The sequence below is a fragment of the Paramisgurnus dabryanus genome, chromosome 17, assembly GCF_030506205.2.
Source record: "Paramisgurnus dabryanus chromosome 17, PD_genome_1.1, whole genome shotgun sequence".
NCBI lineage: Eukaryota > Metazoa > Chordata > Actinopteri > Cypriniformes > Cobitidae > Paramisgurnus > Paramisgurnus dabryanus.
This window is the reverse complement of record NC_133353.1, coordinates 25979765-26003672: the sequence shown is the minus strand read 5'-3', so window position 1 is coordinate 26003672 and position 23908 is coordinate 25979765. Positions and strand designations below refer to the sequence as shown.

The 23908-nt window shown below is 37.8% G+C and overlaps 1 protein-coding gene across 3 annotated transcripts; it reads right to left on the bottom strand.

Moving 5' to 3' along the window:
* Positions 1-1770: 1770 nt before the first annotated feature.
* colec11 (collectin sub-family member 11) lies at positions 1771-11475 on the bottom strand. Of its 3 annotated transcripts, none has more exons than XM_065288809.2 (7): positions 11332-11475; positions 10677-10807; positions 6423-6494; positions 3064-3135; positions 2866-2919; positions 2643-2738; positions 1771-2371 (listed from the first exon to the last, which is right to left on the bottom strand). In XM_065288809.2, exons 2-7 carry the CDS (start codon positions 10804-10806, stop codon positions 1947-1949), a joined length of 849 nt encoding a protein of 282 aa, XP_065144881.2. In that variant the 5' UTR covers position 10807; positions 11332-11475; the 3' UTR covers positions 1771-1946. The 3 variants fall into 3 exon arrangements, with proteins under 3 accessions (XP_065144881.2, XP_065144883.2, XP_065144884.2); XM_065288811.2 differs by having other exon boundaries at positions 1771-2356; XM_065288812.2 differs by having other exon boundaries at positions 1771-2338.
* Between the last annotated feature and the right edge of the window lie 12433 nt (positions 11476-23908).

The window sequence follows — 23908 nt, the reverse complement described above, 5'->3', positions numbered from 1 at the left end:
TTTAAATTCATTTCACATGATAATATTATGTGATGATTCATTTCACATTTAGTAGGCTGCTTTAGAAAATCACTTGCTTCATGATGTACAAACATGATTATTTTTTATTTATTTTTTAAACAAATAATGAATATACATATGAATTGTACTGAATCCTGAATACTTTTAAAAATAACTTACAATGTTCAATATTATTTTATAGAATTAGAAGAATCAGAACTGTAAAAAAATAAAGTCTTCGTAGATGTTGATCAATCTGTATGATTAATTAAAGGAAAACACCACATTTCTTTTTCAATATTTTACTATTTTTACCTCAACTTTGATAAAAGATAGATATGTATTCATTTGTCTATGCAAGCACTTAATCTTTGTACAACGCATCATGAATGTGTTAGCATTTAGCATAGCCCCATTAATTCCTTAGGATCCAAACAGGGATGAATTTAGAAGCCATTAAACACTTCCATGTTTTCCCTATTTAAAGACTGTTACATAAGTAGTTACATGAGTAAGTATGGTGGCACAAAATAAAATGTTTTTAAAGCTGATAAAAATGAGAACTTTATTGTATGGCGGATGAGCACTTTGTTTGCAGCACTTTGACCTCGGCATGCAGTAACATTATCACTCCTGGCTACTCCCTCTCTCGCTCAAACTTCCGTCAATATTACTGCGCCCAATATTAAAATCACCATGATTTTACAAATATTAAGTGCATGCACTAAAAAAAGATAGGTATGTATTAAATCATCTAAACAGTTTAGGTAAAAATATAGTAATATATTAAAAAATGATGGTGTTTTCCTTTAAGGAGTAACTAACATAATTTAATCTGTGCATTGTAATAGTTAATGAATAGTTCATCTTTTTCAACAACAACAAAAAAATCGTGTGTGTGTGTGTGTGCGTGCGTGCGTGCTGCATAGAGACAAAAGTATATTTAAAATAGATGTAGTCTCCATAAAAATTGTGTAATAGGAATTATGCAAGAATAACTTCTTGTTTACAATAAAGTTTAAATGAATGTTTTCATGTATAACCCAGCTTTCAGTTATCTCTTTAAAGGGATAGTTCAGCCAAAAATGATATTTAACCCATGATTTACTCACCCCCAAGCTGTCCGAGTTGCATATGTCCATCGTTTTTCAGACAAACACATTTTCAGGTATTTTAGAAAATGTTTTAGATCTTTCAGTTGATTAAATCTAATGTTACGGGGTCCACCCATAGTCCACGACCTTCAAGTCCAAAAAAAGTGCGTCCATCCTTCACAAAATAAATCCAAACGGCTCCAGGATGATAAACAAAGGTCTTCTGAGGGTATTCAGGAGAGAGTATTAGCGTAGTGTACGCACTTTTCTTAGTGACGTATGACAAATTCGGAGGGCGGGGGCACAGAGCAGCAGCAGAGTAGCCTCCGTAGGCTGCGTAAGCCTCATCCTGAATGCGGACGCGACTAAGATGGTGGCGCTACCGGAAGGTATTTATTTTTGTTAATAAAGTTTTAAATATGGATATTTCTACAACAACACCGCTCGGATTACCCTCAGAAGACCTTTGTTTATCATCCTGGAGCCGTTCGGATTTAATTTGTGAAGGATGGACGCACTTTTTTTGGACTTGAAGGTCGTGGACTATGGGTGGACCCCGTAACATTACATTTAATCAACTGAAAGATCTAAAACATTTTCTAAAATACCCGAAAATGTGTTTGTCTGAAAAACGATGGACATATGCAACTCGGACAGCTTGGGGGTGAGTAAATCACGGGTTTAATATCATTGTTGGCCGAACTATCCCTTTAAAGAGTTTGATTACCCAAAAATGAACATTTTGTCATCATTTACTCCCCCTTGTGTTGTTTTAAACACATATAACATATAATTTTTAAGGTGACCTATCCCTTTGATTCTTTGGCTTTATAAACCACAGTGTCCACCACCTCATAAAGTGTCCTTGTCGAACTCACAAACAAAGTACATGGTGAGGTGACAAGCTACGTCAATCCACTCTCCTGTTGAAACCATCTCAACGCAGTCCTCGTCATCATAAGCGTTGTTTGGCTCCCCCTCCCTCCACCTGCTGAAAGTGGTCATGGGTGACTGCTCCACGTATACGAAGTGGCCTTCTCGCTCCAGGTCATTAATGCCGATGTACGCTCTGTTAAGGCCAGCTTCGGTGATGTAACCGGCAATGGCCCTGTTGGAAGCCGCATCCTTGGGCATGGCCAGGTGTCCGCCACGCCCCTGACAAAGCAACTCGGCCTCCCTGTAGCGTTTGTCTTCCTTCACCAGCAGATAGACCTTGCTGTCTGTTTCTTTGACGCCAGCGACAGCTGCGGGGGAGGGCAGTGCTGAAAAATGAGGATCTGAATTTCTATAATCACACCGCAGCACCCAGCGTTCACACAAGTGCATTCTGACAGTTACACAAAAGAGTTTCTGGCTAATTGCTAAAACCTTTTGTCTACATGCATTCAGCCTGCGCATAATAAGAACAACTGTATGAATTAACTTGACAGGTACGAATCAGGACTGTCCTCGTGGATCAAATACATTACTTTAATATCCTCACGAACAGCAGTAGAGAGTGCAAATGGCTCATTCTTTCATGTGCCATCATTTATTTTCAGGACATACCATTTTTAATGAACTTCAGCTCATTGGTTAATTGTGCCACTTGAATGTCTATTTCACCAATCATTTTCCGTAAAGGTGCACACTCGCAGGGGACGCCTGGTGAGAGAATTAAATATGAGACTATTCATACGAGCAGTCCAAGCATGAAACCAAAACCTAATGAGTTCAATCCAATCATCCAATAATGTGTTTGAACCGAAATCTATTTCAGCAAAGTCTATACCTGGCTCCCCATTTGGCCCATTTGGTCCTGGATCTCCTATATCGCCTTTTAATCCTAAAATTGAAAAAAACATCGCATTGTATTAAGCTGTTAGACTACATACTTACTTGATCCTCTTCGTCCCATGTGGGACATAAGGCCACTATGTTGTTAAACAGTTTAATTGCTTTCAGAAATGCAGTATAATTTAAAAGTTACCTTTGAATCCAGAGGGACCCATCTTCCCATAACGTCCCATGCTACCTTTTTGACCTTTGAGTCCGGGAGGACCTAAACCAAAACTTATTATGTGTAATTGGCATAAATAATATACAAAAAATAGAATTTTACGCTTTTATTAGTCAGTATCCTTCATATAAAAATGCAAGCCTTCATTAGTCACGTCTGCAGGGGCGGCATGCGGGCCAATTGCGCCCCTCCAATCATATTTATCCGGCCTGCCGGTCATCTTTGTCCCATTTAAAATTAGCCTGGTTACTTTTACCTTTCCACTGTACAAATGACGGCCAAAAAACTGGAAGGAGAGTCGGAAAGGGGCTGCGTTGGGTTCCAACCATCTGCAGGTGCATAATTATCAGATGCAATTTGAGCTTTGGATGCATTAAAAAAATTTACTTGTGCGACTACACTACGACACGCCGACCGGAAGTGATGTATGTCAGTGTTCCAATCAAAATTATTAATCTTTTTTTTTTTGTTTAACTTTACGTTTCCTTTAAAAATGACTGATTACTAATATGTAAATTATTAAGTATAAATAGATTTGTATATTAAAGGCTCTTACGCTGAAATTAGCTCACATGTTGACACGGATTTACGATTAAAATAAAATTTCATTATGACTGCCACTAGGGGGCAAACTCTGACAGTCGCATCCGAATGTAGTGTACAATGGAAAAGCGGTTTAGTCTACATATCTTTAAAATATTATGAAAGTTAAACAGTTATATACAAAATAAGTTTAAAGGAACAGTATGTAAGAAATTTATATCAATTAATCATAAAATGGCTCTGATATGTCACTAGACATTAAGAAATCATTTTCATTTCAAAAGGGACAGAGAATGAAAAACCATTTTTACCTTGTCTTTGTTGAATAATTGTAGTCTACCCGCATTCACAAACATACAAAAAGTGCTAAACATGCTAAACATCTCAGTCTCATAGAAATTCCTCTTTTAGAAATGTCAGCCAGAAAACGGCCCAATCTGAAAAACTGATGCTTATGACATCACAGGCATCTCACTGCCCCATCCACTTTAAAATAATTGGCTACATTTTTAGAGTGGCAGCAAAGTCAGCCAATCAGTAATGAGATTGCAAGTTAAGCCAGTAGGGGGAGACAAATAGGTGCAAAACCACTTGTTTAAAATCCCCCACCCTAAGGGGTTGTGTACACCAAAACTTTTATGCCCGCGGCCGGCGCATGTTTTCAATTGTTTAGAAAAATGGAAGCTCGGCGTCTTTCAAATAAGCCAGCAGCTAGCGTTTTTTTTCCGCGCTGAAAACCGGCGCTCTGCGGTTTTTCCGCGCTCGGCGCTGAGCGTAGAGAGTTGAAAGAGATTCAACTTTGGGAGAAAAGCTCCGCTCGTCAATGTCAGTTCTCACACGGCCGCCCAATCACAATGGAGGAGGGGCGGGACATTACCACAGCAACCAACCGGCTCGCAGCTGAAGTATCACAGCTCCCAAAGGGCTCAGCTGAAGAAAGCTGGCACTCAGCTGAAGAAACAGCTGGCATTCGGCGTCGTCCAGGCGTTTTCAGCCGCGTTTAAAAGTTTTGGTGTGTCCAGCCCCTAATAGAGCTATCTGAGAGAGGTTTTTAGGAAGCTTCTAAGGCATTACAGACCCAAACAAAAACATTTTTGTCTACATGTCGCATCACAGAACAAGGATAAATACCCCGTTCAATCATTCTATGTCACCTTTCAAATACTTATATCACTGACAACAGTGGTCTGGCCAGGATATTGTCATTTAAAAAGTGGAGTTGCAGCCCTCAACTGATGTTTATGTTGTCATGTTGTGTATTGGCAACCAGTTGGGTGATTGCAGTACCAGTTTTAGCCACAAGTTTTGTTTTTGCAATACCAGTTTTGGCCACAATCCTACATACTGTTCCTTTACGAGCTCTGCATTACAATTCTGCTATACAAAATACATGTGTTAATTATTTACACTTGCACTTTTTGTGCAATATTCATGGTTGAACTATTAACATTTGGCTCTTGCAATGTTAAACTGCAATTGTTTTATAATATTAAAAAAGAAAATATGAGTTTTCATATTTGTCTGCATCAAGATTTGGTTGATACAAGATGTCTGCATCTTTTTTTGAAAATGCACGTTTTTTTTTATTTTTATATATGACTTATAAAAAAAGTACCAATAACAACAAAGTTATAACATATCTAAAATGTTCAAACTTTATGATGCCAAATCTTGTTTCATAGCAACCTATGGAATACTCAGGAATACTGCCTTATAAACCCCAATGAGTGAGATAAAGGGGACTGTAAGAGATACAAAGCAAATATAAAAGATTCTGGAATGTACAGTATGTATAAGAAATATACACATATAAATAAATACACATACTACATAAACTGCACAACTTTTCTGCATCCTTTTTTTCTATTCAATTTTTTCCCTTACAACCTCCTAGGCCCCCTGTATTCTCAATAAAACATGGTACAAAAGTTGTCACTGAGATGGTACCTTTAAAAAATATCCTTAAATGTACCATTTTGGCACAGATACAGTATGTACCTTTGAGGAGCCAATTTGTAGCTTTGAGGTACCAATATGCACTTTTTAGGTACAAAATGTACTTTTAAAATGTACCACCCCAGTGACAACTTACCTTTTATCTGATAGTGTGGGGGTCCCAGGACCCCAGTTTGAAACCCCTAGTATAAGATGACCTCAATCATTCTAAAAATAAGATAAGATAAATTCGACAGCTCAGACTGCGCATTGTCTGCTATTTTACGAGAAATCTTTGGTTGCTACACAGTGGTTTCAAATTTTCTTTTAAAGCAACTCTAGTTCTTTTGCAAAACCTATTCATCTCTGTACCACTTAGCCCACATACAGTATGTTCTCTGGAAAAAAGACAACGCAGGGAATCACACTAGACAGCCAGTGTAACACACATAAAGAGACACGCTCACTTACACCTACAAGAGTATCTAGTCTTTAATTCAACCTGATCATAATGTCTTTGGACTGTAAGGAGCAACACAGGAAAAAAATACAAAATCCACACAGACAGTTTTTTTATAATATTTAACCTTTTAACATCAAATAATAAATCAAGTAAAATAATAGGGCTAACTTGTATCCACTGTACCGCATTAGTATATTTTGAGATAGACTGTTGTAGTTAAACAGTGCATGTATTTTAATATTGTTTGTGACTTGAGGTATCAAGTTCACCACAAAACTAGATGCATTACGTCATTGCGCAGTTCATTTCATCATCTACAGTAAGTGCACAGTAATTCAAAGTGCTGTGATGGGGTAAATTAAGCTTATACAACAGGGTTTAGTGTTACCTGTCTCTCCAGGTGGCCCTACTCTCCCAGGTCTCCCAGGTGCTCCTTTATCCCCCTTTTCTCCAGCTTCACCTTTATAATTACAAAACAACTGTCATTCAGTTCAGTCATACACTACATTTTTAAAAATAAAGGTGCTTTCTTCACAGCATTCCCATAGAAAAAAACTAATTTGGTCCTTGAATAACAACTCTGTCAAAGGAACCATTTCTTTCATAACTTTGTATAATCCAAAGAACCTTTATCACTACAAAAAGCCTTTTGTGAAACAAAAAAGGAATGATGGTTATTCTATATGCCATTATGATGTACAGTACTGTGCAAAAGTCTTAGGCCACCATGCCACAATTAGATTTGTTGTTTTTGCAATGTTATAGTGATCATATATACTTGTTTCTCAGTCTCTTTAATAGAATAAATCCAGAAAATACAGGAAATGTGTATATAGTATTAAAACTGTATAAAAATGTAATGTGTCAAGTTTTTAGGGTAAACTCCCCTTCCACTTGAGCAATAGCAGGAAACTGCAGGATCTCTTCAACCTAAATAAAATTAAATCCTAATTTCTCATTTTAAAGAATTTAGTCTTTTTACTTCATTCTGCTCAAACTAAACACAGACGATGCCTAAAGAAGACATTTAGTCCTGGATATGTACATTTTTTTTTACATATTTCCTGTATTTTCTGTTTGTATCTAAAATAGATTGAAAAATAAATATGGATATGCATTAATACTTCTAAAACAACAAGTCTGGTGGTGGTGGCCTAATGCTACGTACACACCAAACGCGGGGCATCGCATGACTCGCTCTAGATTACTCGCGGGATTTAACTTTGTGTCATGCAAATTTTTCGCTCTAGTTGAATATTTTCAACTTGCGCGAAGGCGCATTTGAGGTGATAGGGCGTTTTTTTGTGGCAATCGTGCCCCCCCCCAATTCAAGTCATTTGCATCGCCCCAGGCAAGGATGTGTCTGATCGCGTCTTTGCATTGACTTTGTATGTAATCTACTCGCGCAAATCTTTAAACTCGCATTTGGTGTGTATGCCCCGTAATGCTACGTACACACCAAACGTGGGGAATCGCGTTGCTCGCTCTAGATTACTCGCGGGATTTAACTTTGTGTCATGCAAATTTACGCTTGAGTTGAACATTTTCAACTTGCGTGAAGGCGTGTTTGAAGTGAAAAGCGCGCATTTTCGCGGCAATCGCGCCGCAAAAATTTGCATCCTACGCATCGCCCCGCACGAGGACACGTCTGATCACGACTTTGCATTGACTTTGTATGTAATCTACTCGCGCAAAACATTGAACTCACGTCTGGTGTGAACCCACAGTAGTGCTACGTACACACCAAACGCATAGCATTGTGTTGCTCACTCTAGTTTACTTGCTGCATTTAACTTTGTGTCATGCAAATTTTTCGCTCTAGTTGAATATTTTCAACTTTGGTGAAAAAGCGTTTGAGGTGAATAGCGCGTGTTTTCGCTGCAAACGCGCAACCCATATCGAGTCATTCGCATCGGCCCATGCGAGGATGCGTCTGATCGCGTCCTTTTGTTGACTTTGTATGTAATCTACTCGCGCAAATCGTTGAACTCGTGTCTGGTGTAAACCCACAGTAGTGCTATGTACACACCAAATGCGTAGCATCATGTTGCTCACTCTAGTTTACTTGCGGCATTTAACTTTGTGTCATGCTAATTTTTTGCTTGCGTTGAATATTTTTAACTTGCGCGAAGGCGAATTTGAGGCGAATAGTGTGTTTCTTCATGGCAATCGCGTACCCCATTTCACATCTATCGCATCGCCCCAAACGAGGATGCGTCTGATTGCGTCTTTGCATTGACTTTGTATGTAATCTACTCACGCAAAAAGTCGAACTCGCGTCTGGTGTAAACCCACAGTAGTGATACGTACACACCAAATGCATAGCATCATGTTGCTCACTCTAGTTTACTTGCGGGATTTAACTTTGTGTCATGCAAATTTTTCGCTCTAGTTGAATATTTTCAACTTTGGTGAAAACGCGTTTGAGGTGAATAGCACGTGTTTTCGCTGCAAACGTGCAACCCATATCGAGTCATTCGCATCGCCCCATGCGAGGATGTGGCTGATCGCGTCCTTGTGTTGACTTTGTATGTAATCTACTTGCGCAAATCGTTGAATTCGCGTCTGGTGTAAACCCACAGTACTGCTATGTACACACCAAATGCGTAGCAATGTGTTGCTCACTCTAGTTTACTTGCTCCATTTAACTTTGTGTCATGCAAATTTTTTGCTTGCGTTGAATATTTTTAACTTGCACGAAGGCGCATTTGAGGCGAATAGTGTATTTCTTCGTGGCAATCGCGCCCCCCAATTCAAGTCATTTGCATCGCCCCACGCAAGGATGTGTCTGATCGCGTCTTTGCATTGACTTTGTATGTAATCTACTCGCGCAAATCTTTAAACTCGCATTTGGTGTGTATGCCCCATAATGCTACGTACACACCAAACGTGGGGCATCGCGTTGCTCGCTCTAGATTATTCGCGGGATTTAACTTTGTGTCATGCAAATTTACGCTTGAGTTGAACATTTTCAACTTGCGCGAAGGCGTGTTTGAGGTGAAAAGCGCGCGTTTTCGCGGCAATCGCGCCGCAAAAATTCAAATCCTACGCATCGCCCCGCACGAGGACACGTCTGATCGCGACTTTGCATTGACTTTGTATGTAATCTACTCGCGCAAAACATTGAACTCACGTCCCCCATTTCACATCTATCGCATCGCCCCAAACGAGGATGCGTCTGATTGCGTCTTTGCATTGACTTTGTATGTAATCTACTCACGCAAAAAGTCGAACTCGCGTCTGGTGTAAACCCACAGTAGTGATACGTACACACCAAACGCATAGCATCGTGTTGCTCACTCTAGTTTACTTGCGGGATTTAACTTTGTGTCATGCAAATTTTTTGCTTGCGTTGAATATTTTTAACTTGCACGAAGGCGCATTTGAGGCGAATAGTGTATTTCTTCGTGGCAATCGCGCCCCCCAATTCAAGTCATTTGCATCGCCCCACGCAAGTATGTGTCTGATCGCGTCTTTGCATTGACTTTGTATGTAATCTACTCGCGCAAATCTTTAAACTCGCATTTGGTGTGTATGCCCCATAATGCTACGTACACACCAAACGTGGGGCATCGCGTTGCTCGCTCTAGATTACTCGCGGGATTTAACTTTGCGTCATGCAAATTTACGCTTGAGTTGAACATTTTCAACTTGCGCGAAGGCGTGTTTGAGGTGAAAAGCGTGCGTTTTCGCGGCAATCGCGCCGCAAAAATTTGCATCCTACGCATCGCCCCGCACGAGGACACGTCTGATCGCGACTTTGCATTGACTTTGTATGTAATCTACTCGCGCAAAACATTGAACTCACGTCCCCCATTTCACATCTATCGCATCGCCCCAAACGAGGATGCGTCTAATTGCGTCTTTGCATTGACTTTGTATGTAATCTACTCACGCAAAAAGTCGAACTCGTGTCTGGTGTGAACCCACAGTAGTGCTACGTACACACCAAATGCATAGCATCGTGTTGCTCACTCTAGTTTACTTGCCGGATTTAACTTTGTGTCATGCAAATTTTTGGCTCTAGTTGAATATTTTCAACTTTGGTGAAGACGCGTTTGAGGTGAATAGCGCGTGTTTTCGCTGCAAACGTGCAACCCATATGGAGTCATTCGCATCGCCCCATGCGAGGATGTGTCTAATCGTGTCCTTGTGTTGACTTTGTATGTAATCTACTTGCGCAAATCGTTAAACTCGCGTCTGGTGTAAACCCACAGTACTGATATGTACACACCAAATGCGTAGCATCGTGTTGCTCACTCTAGTTTACTTGCGCCATTTAACTTTGTGTCATGCAAATTTTTCACTTGCGTTGAATATTTTCCACCTGCGCGAAGGCATGTTGAGGCGAATAGTGTGTTTTTCGTGGCAGTCGCGCCTGCCAATTCATGTCATTCGTATCGCCTCACGCGAGGATGCGTCTGATCGCATCCTTGCGTTGACTTTGTATGTAATCTACTCGCGCAAATATTTGAACTCGCGTTTGGTGTGTATGCCCCATAAGACTTTTCCACAGTACTGTACCTTTATTTTTAAAAGAAGAGCAGAAGAGACTATAGACAATATATAAGAATCAAACATTAATATTTAGTTCAAATACTAAATAAAAACGAAATGCAAAATACTATATTGAGCGCAGTACCTTTAAGTCCAGGAACAAGGATTTGGACAGAGCATGGTTCTTCTGGTATGTGCTGACCGTAAACTGACCTAATCAGTGTCAGGCTTAACCAGTTAACAAGCATGCAAGCCACCAGCTTTTCTCCAACCATACTGGAAACACACAGGGTACGATCAGAGTTACAGATGTTTGTGGAGAAGCATGCGCCAACACTCATAAATCTCAATGGCTTGTTGATTGGACAGTGTTGTAATAATTATTACTGCAATCACACTTTGGCACCCATTGTATAGTAAGTGCCTAAATACAGTAATCATTTTATATTATCTGAAGGAAATGGTCTGTTTATGATGTGTGAAACATGAATTCATATATAAAAAACGACATCGTCACAGTGAATTGAAAAGTAAATATAGTTGTTAAGAGACAAATTGCAAACATATATTAGTCACATTAACAAAGGAAACAAAACACTTTTTACAAAACAAATACACTAAACGCCACAACCGCCTCCTTCCCACAGTATCACGGTCCACCTTCATTTCAAAGCCAATACAAGATAGTAAACAGGAACACCATGAAACCTTCTGTAGCTGCTAAGTTTAAAAGTAACATCTGAACTGTTTTGATGTCGTCTAAGCCACCTGCAGTATGATTGTAGTGTTCACAGACTTACCTTGTGTTGAATTTCAAAGCCAGCTAAATAACAAGCAGAAGACCCAGCACGTATATGGATCCAAGTGAGTAAATGGAGGTCTGCTCACTGGTGGTCTCTGAAATTCTTCATCTCAAGGACCCTGCAAAAAACTGGCCTGACAGTGAGCAAGCACGTATAAACACAAAGATAAGACCGGCTCTGCTGTACTCCTCTCTGATAATTTCATGGGAACAGTTTGGGGTTGCAACAGTACTGCTTTTAACACATACCACACAAAAGCATTCTTTACATTAAGGAAGCACATTAGAGAAAGGGTTAAAACAAAAGTATTTTTTTAAATGTAAGCAGTTAAATAAATACACACTGTATACATGGAAGCATTTTTAAATCAAATCACCATACGGTCACCTACTTACACAAATGATGCAGTTTTGCATTGGTACACAGGGTGGCAGTAAATCTTTGACTGCACTTTCACTGGAAAAATCCAGGAAACAGTAATGGACATGTTGGGCAGTTCTCGTAGTGAGGGTAATATGATGTTATTTATGTAATGCATGGCTGAAAAATAATACTTATATATAATATTTATATAACAATAAAAGTGAAAGAACTGGTTTTTATTAGGGATGCACCGATACCGATACTGGTATCGGCCTCGATACCACATTTTCTAAAGTACTCGTACTCGTTAAAAGTCCCCCGATACCTGGAATCGATACCATGGTCTGAGAAATGTCTATGTTTGAGCGGCGTGTGTAAGGGGTTAATGCCTCTTGTGTTGTCCAAAGAGGCAGAGTTTACAACAAACTGGAAAACTAGTCCTTTGTTTTTTTGTTAAATTATATGACTAAAGCTGTTACCTGTAAATTTAAATCATGTTTTTTTTATTAAGTACAGTACTCGGTCTCGGTAAGTACTGAAATGCAAGTACTCGTACTCGTATTCCAAGAAATTGGTATCGGTGCATCCCTAGTTTTTATACGTTGTGATACGTTCACTGTTTGTTTTTTCCGTTATTTATGGTTCAGTTTTGTGTCATCTACAATACAAATGAAACCAAAATATTCATAACATGTTTATCCCCACTGTTCCATTAGAAAGGCCACAGTGCTTTTCCACAGGTGCAGTAGAACAGCTATAATTTATTTTCATAGTTGCATTGTACTTACAAATATTGTGAGTCACATGCCATTAAATGACAATGAAGATTAGATCTACATGCACTGCTATTTATAGTCCCAGAACTAATAAACAGGCTTAATAAAACCATTACGGTTTCATTCATTTTCAGTCTTCTGTGGTGCTCTTGTCTAGTGTTGCTAAGGAATATTCCTCCCATGGTGACAAAAACTAACATGATAAGGCAGTGAGGGGGAAAAATCTATCCCTGATATTGAAATTGTGTTCACACTGATATACAGACGGTTTGCAGTGACACTCCTCACTAAAGACATTGATGTGTTTTTGTATGTGTTTATGTAAAGGTTTTGATTCATAATCTAGAATAGCCCACATGATAAATACTATAGTATACTATAGTATTTACTATAGTAAACAACAGTTACATTTCTAGATACTACACTCTAGATTAGTAGTATTTACTATAGTAAAAAAGACAGTACACTCTAGATTCTGCTGGGTTATTTTTAACCCAATGCTGGATAAATATTGTACCGAACACATGGGTGCTTAAATAAACCTATACTGGGTTGTTTCAATGCAGTGCTGAGTTGTTTCAACTCATGGTTGGGTTAACAACAACGTAGCATAGGTTTTTTTGTGTGGTGTAATATTTATCTTAAACTCAATTATCATTGGGTTAAAAATAACCCAGAATATTTTAGAGAATTTAGTAAGAGTTTTTGAATCATACTAGTAAAAATAGTTAAAATACATAATTTTATAGTTATACAATACTATATACTATATATAGATGGTTTCATCGAACGCACGTGCGGTGAGACGATCACGCGTCTGGTCGGAACTTTACTTCCGGTTTCAGTTTTTTTAATGGTCTGACTAGTTGCTGAAACTGAAATCTTAAACAAATACCTCATCGAAAATAACAAATGTTTTGATTTCCTGCATAATCTACGTGTTGTTTATTATGCTTGTTATATAAATAAACTACTTTAAAAGGAATTTGTTGTTATTTATTCTAGCGGGGTTGTTTATGTGGTTACTGTTGAAACCGTCTATAGTACTATAGAATACTATAGTATATACACAGTAAAAATGTTGAGCCAAAAAGAGACAAACCTAACCCATTGGGTTGTAACTTGTGCTAGGTGGTTTGAATCCATTGTTAGGTCAAATATGCAGTAAATTTTCTGAATTATTGGCTAGGTCGTCCCTTTTTGACTCAACACTTGGTTGAAAAAACAGCATTTTTTGTGTGGTGTACTAGTGTGTGCTACTGCCCTACAAAGGCTAAGTGCAGTAACTACGCAAACACTACTGAAAGCGGGAAAAATGACCTTAAAGTTTTTTACTCCAGCCAGGTAAACATGTTACTGCAATTTTGGCACACATGTTTCTCTGAAATGGGACGAAATTGAACCAGGAGACTCTGGTCACAATTCAACCCTTGATCTCAATTTTGACCAAATGCATAGTTACTGCGCTTTGGCTTTGTAGGGCAGTTTAGTAGTCTGTAGTATGAACTATAGTAAACAGCATAGATATGTATAAAGGCTAGATGTCTCAGCCTCGCTGCTGGCCAATTGAGTGGAACGTCCACATTTTGGCGGCCATCTTACCACAGGGCGCTCGCTCACTCGTAGAATTGAGTTTAAAGCAACACCAAAGAGTTTTTTTTACCTTAAAATAACGTTTCCAAAAAAGTTTCAGTGGTTCATCCACTCAAAACAGGGTGAACGGCACTTTCACATTCGCTTTGCAGCCCTCTATCGGCCAAAACCGCACTAAAGAAGTTTCCAACCGTCGGGTAGTGGTCCTGTAGTTCGAGTGAAAACTACAAAAACTTGCTTTACGGCAGACCTACAATCCATTCAGAGCCAGCTATGCTGCAGTATTTACGACAGTGGTAATGAACAACTACTATTCTAACCTGTAGGGGGAGCAAAGAGCAATAAGTCTTTAGTGTTGCTTTAATGTTGCAGGTACTTTTAAATGGCCATAACTTGCTTAATTTTTTACCGTTTTTTAAATGGTTAGGTTTGTTATAAACAAAGATGTACCTATGACACTGCATACTTATATTAAAAATAAATTAAAACTTAATGAAACATGTTAAAGCAACACTATGTAGTTTCCTTGTAAAAATGACTTACAGCTCCCCCATGTGGTTGAAAAGCGCAACAGTGCCTGGTATCAGACACTCTTTTGCAGGCAGGGGGAGGGGCGGGGCTGTGTGCTCTACCCTCCACCGTCACTTTCAGAGTGTGCTTGTAGCAGGTAGAAGGCTGCTCAGGTTGCAGCAACAGTACAATTTGTCCAGTTAAAATTTGTTTTATCACTGAAATAATTTTAGAGACATTATTTAAAGATAAAAAATCTACATAGTGTTGCTTTAAAGATCCATAGTGTTGCTTTAATTCAGAATTATAGCCACGTTAATAACGTTTGTAAAAAACCAAACCGTTTGAAAATTGGTAGAAAATTGAGCAAGTTATGGTCATTTAAAAGTATGTGCACCATTAAACTCAATGCTACGAGTGAGCGAGCGCCCTGTGGTAAGATGGCCGCCAGGTGATGCCGTTAGAGACTCCGCCGTAAGACATCTAGCCTTTATACATATCTATGGTAAACAGAAGTAAAATAAACTGTAGTAAATAATATAGTATACTGTAATATTTACTATGTAAGGTTCAAAAACACTATAGTATCTAACTGTCATTTCTACAGTAAATGCAATAGTATACCACAGTACAGTTTTTTTCATATGGATTATTCTAAATTATAAAACATAGTTAGGTCAAAAAGGGACAAACCCATCTGTTAATTTAAATTAACCTAAAAAAAGTCTATATTTGATCCAATGTAAAACAACCCAGCATAGGTTAATTCATAACCCAACAGTTGTGTTTGTCTCTTTTTGACACAACTACAGTAAATAACCCAGCATTTTAAGAATGTAGTTTTATACTATAATATTGTGAAATTACTATAATATACTGCAGTATACCACACTTTACTACTGCAGCATAGCTGGCTCTGATTGGATTGTAGGTCTGCCGTAAAGCAAGTTTTTGTAGTTATCACTCGAACTACAGGACCGCGACCCGACGGTTGGAAACTTCTTTATTGCGGTTTTGGCTGACAGAGGGCTGCAAAGCGAATGTGAAAGTGCCGTTCACCCTGTTTCGAGTGGATGAACGACTGAAACTTTTCTGGAAACATTATTTTAAGGTAAAAAAACTCTTTGGTGTTGCTTTAAGATGCGTGTCATGCAATATCCACTTTTCGCCGCATGGTTGTAGTATTTTTTATTAAATACTACAATAAATATTTGAAGAACAACCACCGGAAGCGCAAGATATTTTGAGCTTTCAGTCCTGAGGTGTTTTTATTTTACAGCAACTGTTTGAACATTTTTGTCACTTTCAACCGGTCGGTGTGCTTCCACTAGACTAAGGGGTCACTGAAAAGTATATGTGTGACAAAATATACAAAATATACATCTTTTATCTTGGTACTGACAAAATTACATCGAAACCTAGGAAGGAGAAGGTATTTAAATAAATTGTGGAAATCTGGTAGTCACGTTTGTGGTGGTAGATTAGCGAACGTCCTACATCATTCTAAAAACCCTTGGTCCGAGTCTGAATATGACAAACTAGTTCCAACTAAATGGCCCATTCCAACTAAAATGGTAAATGTTCATGATTTCATTTGAAAAAATGTTAAAATTTCATGCAAATAGCTGATGAAATGAGAAAGTTACAAGCAAAAACATGTGAATAAACAGCATTTTCGGTCACCTTCCATTGACATCCATATATAACTTTTTCTTCTGATTTCTAATATTAAAAATATCATCACTTTCTCAATCCTCAACGGATTTTTACAGTCCAGGTATCTTTGTAAATGGGAATGTCTGCTCTGTCTAGTCATGTGATACACTTTGAGCTTTGGGGTTTTTGAAAATTGTGTCATCATACCTACTTTATAGACCCAGTGATAAAAAAATGTGAAAAGGTTACATTTTGTTTAAAAAACACTTCTTGACTAAAGCCCGGTGCACACTGTGAGACTTCAGCCACGATTTAGCTGTCTGAGACAAATTTGGAATCCTAAAAGATTTCTGGAATCCTTGTGATCAAAATGATCCTCCAACAAAATTCTGTCAGTGTCAGAAATTTAGAGACACAATACTGCTGTGTGGCATCTCCCTGCGACAACCGGCAGATCAAGAACCAATAGAAGCATAGAACCCAATGTGCGACAACAACCAACGCAGACAAAATGTGGAAAAGAGCCAGGTGGACATATGCGCTGGAAATACAAATGCCAGGTACTCGTCTCCTTCATTTTTTCTTCTTTTATGCTCGAGTCATGATTAAAATGAACGCTAGATGTTTTTTTGGTTTGCTAGCCTTGCTTCAGCGTGTGTTCACCCAGCCGTCGCCAATCGATGACGTAAAACTACAGACACGTTTAAGTCTTTAAACTCGTACAGTCTGATGTTGATGAAAACTGAGATCTTACAGTGTGACATGGACTTAACTACAAGTTTGATCAAACGTGTGGCCATCAACAATCCTAAAGGACTATTTAAAATCACACAGTGTCTACCGGGCTTATTGCTTTAATGAGATGACAGATTTGTTTTATGAAACAAAGTGCTACACGGTGAGTGCAACATACACTTTGTCACAGAAACTGTGAACTCAAAAATGTTAAAAACGAGGCTTCTGATTGATTTTATTCTTTCAGTTAAAAAATCAAATTTCCGGACTGTGACATTTAGAAAATGCTGCTCTTAATATAGCAATACTGACGCAAGTGCATTGAATATAAAATCTCCATGGCTCTCTTAAAGCTGACAACGGATTCGAACTCTTTGGATAAATGAAAGAAAAATGATTTTTTTTTTTTTTTTTTTGATGATGATGATGATGATGGTAATAAACCCAGCCATTGCCCCTGACATTGTCCCGTCCCTGAAGCGGAGAGGAAAAAAGATAAAGTCTGCATTTAAAAGTGTACTGTTAGATGTGTGCTCCTGCATTCTGCTCCACTAAGGCTAAAAGCTCTCTGTGGATCACAGCCCAGGAGGACGAAGCCTTGACCATCAGAGCATGACAGCCATAGAAGCCTGTTTGACTTAAGGGCACCTTCAGACGGATGCCACTTTTTGCTGTGTCAGAGATTGGGAGCTTGGCAGGCAGTTCGGGTGTCAGACCTAACGGCCATTCAACCATCTCGGCTCATTAAAGGCACTTATTTTCAAGATTGATTAGTGGATAAATCACGCTGTCCAAGGGTGCCAACTTGTATTTCAAGTTAATCAAGGTGTGGTCGAAATAAATCAAGCATTGAAACCTTCCAGCACAATTTCCTGGATGTAGTCCTTCTAAACAAAGGTGCACTGTATAGATTTAAACCGACAAGTAATTTAATATACTTTTTACTTTATATGTCACTAATACTTTTTTCCTTTTTTTTTAAACAGACAGACAAGATATGAAAATCACTATAAAAACAATTCTTACAAGTTGATATGAAAAACATAACATACTGTTGCATTGTTTGGGGTTTATTTGCTGTTCTGGAGTTCCAACAGAAGGTCTAACAGTCTTAATTTGATTTCTTAATTTTTTTATTTGAATGTGTTAACATCTGGTAAATTTTTTATGTCAATAACACATTTAGTGCAAAGATCAGCTCATTTACATTTAAAAGGCACATTTTTGCTCACACTTACAAAGTGGCAATTTATATGCTAAAATAAATTATCTATATGGTATTTTGAGCCAAAACTTCACATACATACTCTGGGGACACCAAAGATTTATTCATAATCTTAAAAAAGTCTTGTGAAATGTCCCTTTTAAGGTCAGCCAACAAGCAAATGAGGTGAGTCAGATTAATGCTCTTTTGGTTCAAATATGGAGTCCTACTTGCCCTCTACTCAAGCATGTACAGTGATAAGTTCAGTTGTGTCATCTTTAATGCAAAGATAACACTATTTTAGATGTCTTTGTTATGACATTAACCAATACATCATAACTGACCACTTTTTACCAGTGATTCAAATTCAAATGTCATTGAAGCGGTTTCCCGGACAGGGATTAGACTAGTCCTAGACTAAAATAAATGTAAGAGCTGTCCAAATTGAAAACAACGTGCACTGATATATTTTAAAATACATCAGTGCCCTTTGTTTTGCCTCAAAATGCACACAAGTAATGTTTTTAGTAAGGCATGTTTGTTAAAACTAGTTATATTTCCTAACTAAACTAATGCCTAGTTCTGGTTTAAGCTAATCCCTGTCTGGGAAACCACCCCATAAAGTGTTAATACTCTGTCAAATAGTTTTATAACAGCATCATGAATATTTTTCTTGACCTCAACTACAGTGGTACAAACATAATTTGTCATTAAAATGTTATTAAGTGTTAATACGTTCAAATTTTATAATTTTAAAAAATTTTTATAACAGCATCAGGAATATTCTTCAGTTATTTTTTTTTGTTTCCTCCATGTGTTTTAACAAATAAAATCAATAATTCAATAATAATAATTAATATTTACAAAATATAAAAATTTATATTTTGTTGCATTTGAAGACAGATTCGCTTAAGATTAAATGAAAACAGTACAATATTGGGTTAAGCCATGCAGCATTGGGTCCGTATCGCTGCAACGTTAATTACATTAAATTAAATTGATTAAATTTTTTGTTCGTTTTTTGAAAATTAGTTGTCTGAAAATTTCAGAACCCTGTGTGTGAGGATAAACAAGTTCTGATAGTTGTCAGTTTTTTATGTATTGTGAACATACATAAAGTTCAGAATAATCTTTTGATGTGTCTGTTGCATTTTGATGTGTCTGTTTGACATAGAATTAACAATTAATGACATTTAAATGACAGTTTAATGTAATGTTAACCCATAAAGCTAGGTAGTTTCTTAAGTTTGCTAATTATGTCATATATGATATAATTATGACAGATTTATGACAAGTTATGAGGTATTGGTTTATGTCAAGTTGTCATAACAAAGACAATTCAAACAATGTCATTGAAATATGACATAATTGAACCAATGACACTTAATGGCACTTGTCATAAATGTGCATAAAACCTCCTTCATGTGTCATGTCATGATTATGAAGGTGTCATGTCTTACGAACACCCCTTCAAGTAAAGTGTTACTGTACTTAATCAATTCAGGTCATCTAAACAATCATGACAGATATTAAGTCAGGGCTACTTGACATTTAAAGTTCAGTCAAGACATTTACTTTGAATAATTAAGTGAGCCTAAATCAACATAATTTGATGTCTATTTTTCCACAAACGCCTCATTATACATCGAAAACATCATGGCTCATCTTTTTTTCCTTTTCACACCTCCACATTACGCAGGTCTACATCACAATATGGTTCGCCTTCACAGTCAGACGTGTATTAATTATGTGCTATGAGGGCTATTTCAAGCACAAGACAGAAAACAAAACCCATTATGAAAGACCGTGAGGAATAAGCCAATAACTCACAGGATCATTAATACTGTACATGAGATCATATTGCCCCAGATGTGTCAAATTAAAGTAGATTCATTTTGCATAATGGTACTTAACAGGTGCCTGGATGTTTTTAATCAACAGATTTTAGGTTTAAATGTATAAATCAGGTTTTTTAATATCTTAGTTCAATTGAAATGGTCCTGTGACCAATGAATTGTATACCGTAAAGTAAATATCCCATGCATTAAATTTAAATGTTGCATGATGGATATTCATGAATATCAGTCATGTGACCTTTTACATCACTCCAGTTGCCTGCCGCCATCTTGAGTACCTACCGAGTACCAGTAGGCTACTGACAAGCATTGGCTAGCTTGATACGATTTACGGATTTCTTGTCTTTTACTGTCTATGATTCTTACGGATACGGGAAATGGCTACGAAAGACAACATTTCGCATATCTACTGTCATGAAAAGAAACTTTACTTAACTCTTTCACCGCCAGCGTTTTTAAAAAAAGTTGACAGCCAGGGCCAGCGTTTTTCATGATTTTCACCAAAGTTTAATGCCTTCCAGAAAATGTCCTTTTTTAAATATATAAACATACAATATACCAAATGAAAGAACAGACCCTCTGCTTTCAAAAAAAAAAAAAACATTTTATCCTACCTTCAGTGGTTCTTTTGTAATCATTTTTTGAATATGGGTAGGTTTCTGAAAAAAAACACCACATTTTGAACAAAAAGCAGAGATAATTCCATTTTTGTGACGGACTTTTCATAGAGATCCCATTCAGAGCGATCTTTAAAACAGACACGGACATGCAGCCGCTTGCCATAGGGCAAAACTTCCGGGTTTAAAAACAAGCGGTATTGCGGAAAGACGGAAAATCTCGTCATTGGCGGGGAAGCGTTTTCTCTTAATTGACGAGATATCTCGTCAATGGCGGTGAAAGAGTAAAAAAAAATATCTTGGTAAGGGTGTGATGTCTACTCGATCCCTGATGCGTTCTTCCCTGTCCGCTGCTACCATAACTACCACTATTTTCACAACACTAAGAAGGCACGACACAACATGAAACTTTGCTCGAAGTATCACCTGGATCTCTACACATGAACGCAAGCATTGAGAACAACGGATTATCCGTGCATTTATATGGAACTATGATTTAGGAGCAGTTCATCCTTACATCGCATTCGGAGATCAATACATCTTGACTGGCAAGATGGCGGCAAGCGGGCGCCAAATCAACCTAAGTCAGTTGTTCAAAACCTTCTTTTTAGTTAACTCTGTGTACAGAAACAATGTTCTCAATGCTCGCGTTCATGTGTAGAGACACAGGTGATACTTCAAGCAAAGTATCATGTTGTGTCGAGCCTTTTTAGTGTTGTAAAAATTGTGATTTTGATGCTCACAACATGAAGGCATAGCTTCTAGTTCTTTTGCGACCACTTCAGGTAGTCAAAATGAATATATTACTACTGCACGGCAACAACTCATCCGTACATTCATTTTATTTCTCTTCCATTTCAATTTTTTATTGTTGTACAATTATTATGTGATCTGGCATATAAACAACGACATCTGTAAGTGTGTGTATGTGTGTGTGTGTGTTCTTGCTGTATTTGGTCCTGATATAAAACATGATTACTCACTGACAGCATTTTCATATTATTCAGACAGGCTGGAAATATCATCAGAATATCAATGAAGCCCAAGTTGTACAATCTCAGACCAGCCACAATGTGTGCCACAAGCTATTACATACTCAAAGAAATGTCCATTTATTTGAAGCAAAGGAAAAAGAGACTCTTTCATCTAAAATGTGTTACCTCTGAGACACCCTTTTGTCCGTAAAAAAACACACACGGTGAATATTGATGCCTTGAAAAATTGCTAATCAGCCCGAGTTTATTTCCCTCCAACGCAATAATGGTGCTTTATTGTTATATGGTAAACTTTTCATAGACACCTTGCCGCTTATCTGATGACTCGACATAAAATTACTTTGCAGTGTAGACATAATACCTAAATCTGGAGCCAGGATATTAGCTTCTGTGTGCCGGTGACAGATCTGGCCGAGTATACTTTTGATATATCATTTCAGCAAAAACCTTCGGGTGAAGCTGTGGCTTGATGAGTCATCACACAAATAAAGAATGGAGAAACAGCGAAGCGTGAGAAAGAGAGAGAAAGAAAGAGAGAGACTATAAACACACAGAAAATTTAACGTTCATTCTTAATGGATAAATAATCATTACCACCATGTTATGTCAACTCAAGCATATTAAAATGGCAGCATTATACTTTAAAAATCGAATGGATGTCCATCGATCACCGTTGTGTAAACAGACTTATTCTTAGCCTCCTATATCCACAGAGGTGAATAAACAATTAAAATGGGGGCATGGTTTTAATAAAAACTCACTTACTCGCATTCAAGCGAGGGTTTAACTAGATCATCATCTGGCATCCAATCCAACGCCAACCAAAACCTCTAACATTGGCTCTCACATCTGTAATCTCGCCTCCAGAGGTAACAATTTTAGCGGGGGGATTGGATGCGTGAGGCTGACCCAGTATCGGGTGTCCTCCGTGTACGCTTTCTCTCACGTGTCAAAGGGACGACGGGCGCTCTAACATGAATCTTTCTAGCGTCGTGCATCACCGCTCCAACTGAGAGAGATCATTTCTCTAGCAGGGCGGCGCATATTGCAGATTACGGTTGCCAGGTTACATTCTAAATGCGGCCACATGCTGCAACCCAGAAATAGAGAAAAATATCTCAGATGCAGTCTAGTTAGAGATTACTCCTTCGACGGAGATGCTGTTTTCTGAAACATCTTAATGGATCGACGGGGCGGATGGCTGCAGGAACTCTTTGAGGTTTTATAGGTCACCACCCTGAGGATAGTTTTTACAATTTGCGAACTTTATGGTGTATCTTGAGGGTCATCTAAAAGTACACTGCCTGGGGTTATGCAGCAATTTCTAACTGATACTGTCTTTATGCTCCACTTTAGCCGTGTTTAAGCTGTGGATGATAAACACACATTACATTACATTCACAGTTCTGTGCAAAAGTTTTAGGCCACCTTAGGTTTATTCAAAGTTTTAATGACCATCCATATTTATTTTTATGGCTCTCTTTATTAAGAAACTGAAAATACAGGATATACGGAACTGTGCAAAAGTCTTAGGCCAGCATTACCAGCTTTGTTGTAAAAGCAAAGTTTTTTAATGTTCATCCATATTTATATTTCACTCTTTTTAAGAGGAAATATGTACACAAAATTAAAAACAAAACTATTTTCCGAACTAAATGTCTTCTTCAGGCAGTGACCTCTCTTGGCACAAAACACATCTGAGCATTTTTGAGGAAATTGAAGTCCTGAAGTCATTCGATTAGAATTAGAAATTAGGATTTAATTTCATTTAGGTTTAAGAGATCCTGCAGCTGCCTGCTATTAAGTGGAATGGGAGTTTGCCCTAAATACTTGACACTTCAGCCTGTACTTTTATACTGTTTTTAATACTACATACACATTTCCTGTATTTTCTTGTTGTTGTATTCTAATAAAGAGACTGAGAAATAATTATATATGATCACTATACAATTGCAAAAACAACAAATCTAATGGTAGCATGGTGCCCTAAGACTTTTGCACAGTACTTATGTATGCAAAACTGACTTAAGTCCTGAAGAAATTTAACTTTTAGAGCGATACTTTAGCCAAATATCAAATGATTTACTTACCCTTAAGCCATCTGAGATACATATGTCCATATTCATTCAGACGAACACATTTGGAGTAATTTCAGTAAGCTTATAAATGGTGGAAAACAGGGATCATGGAACAACTTTTTACTTTAAACCCCAAAACAGTGCATCCATCCTTTACAGAAGTAGGGGTTAATAACTGGTAATCGATGCAA

Excerpts from the sequence above, each read along its gene's own strand:
- colec11 (XM_065288809.2), bottom strand. The coding sequence starts at position 10,806 with ATGGTTGGAGAAAAGCTGGTGGCTTGCATGCTTGTTAACTGGTTAAGC. Across the intron at positions 6,495-10,676 it reads CCTTGTTCCTGGACTTAAAG|GTGAAGCTGGAGAAAAGGGG; the intron begins GTACTGCGCTCA and ends GTAATTATAAAG. Across the intron at positions 3,136-6,422 it reads AGGGCCACCTGGAGAGACAG|GTCCTCCCGGACTCAAAGGT; the intron begins GTAACACTAAAC and ends GTTTTGGTTTAG.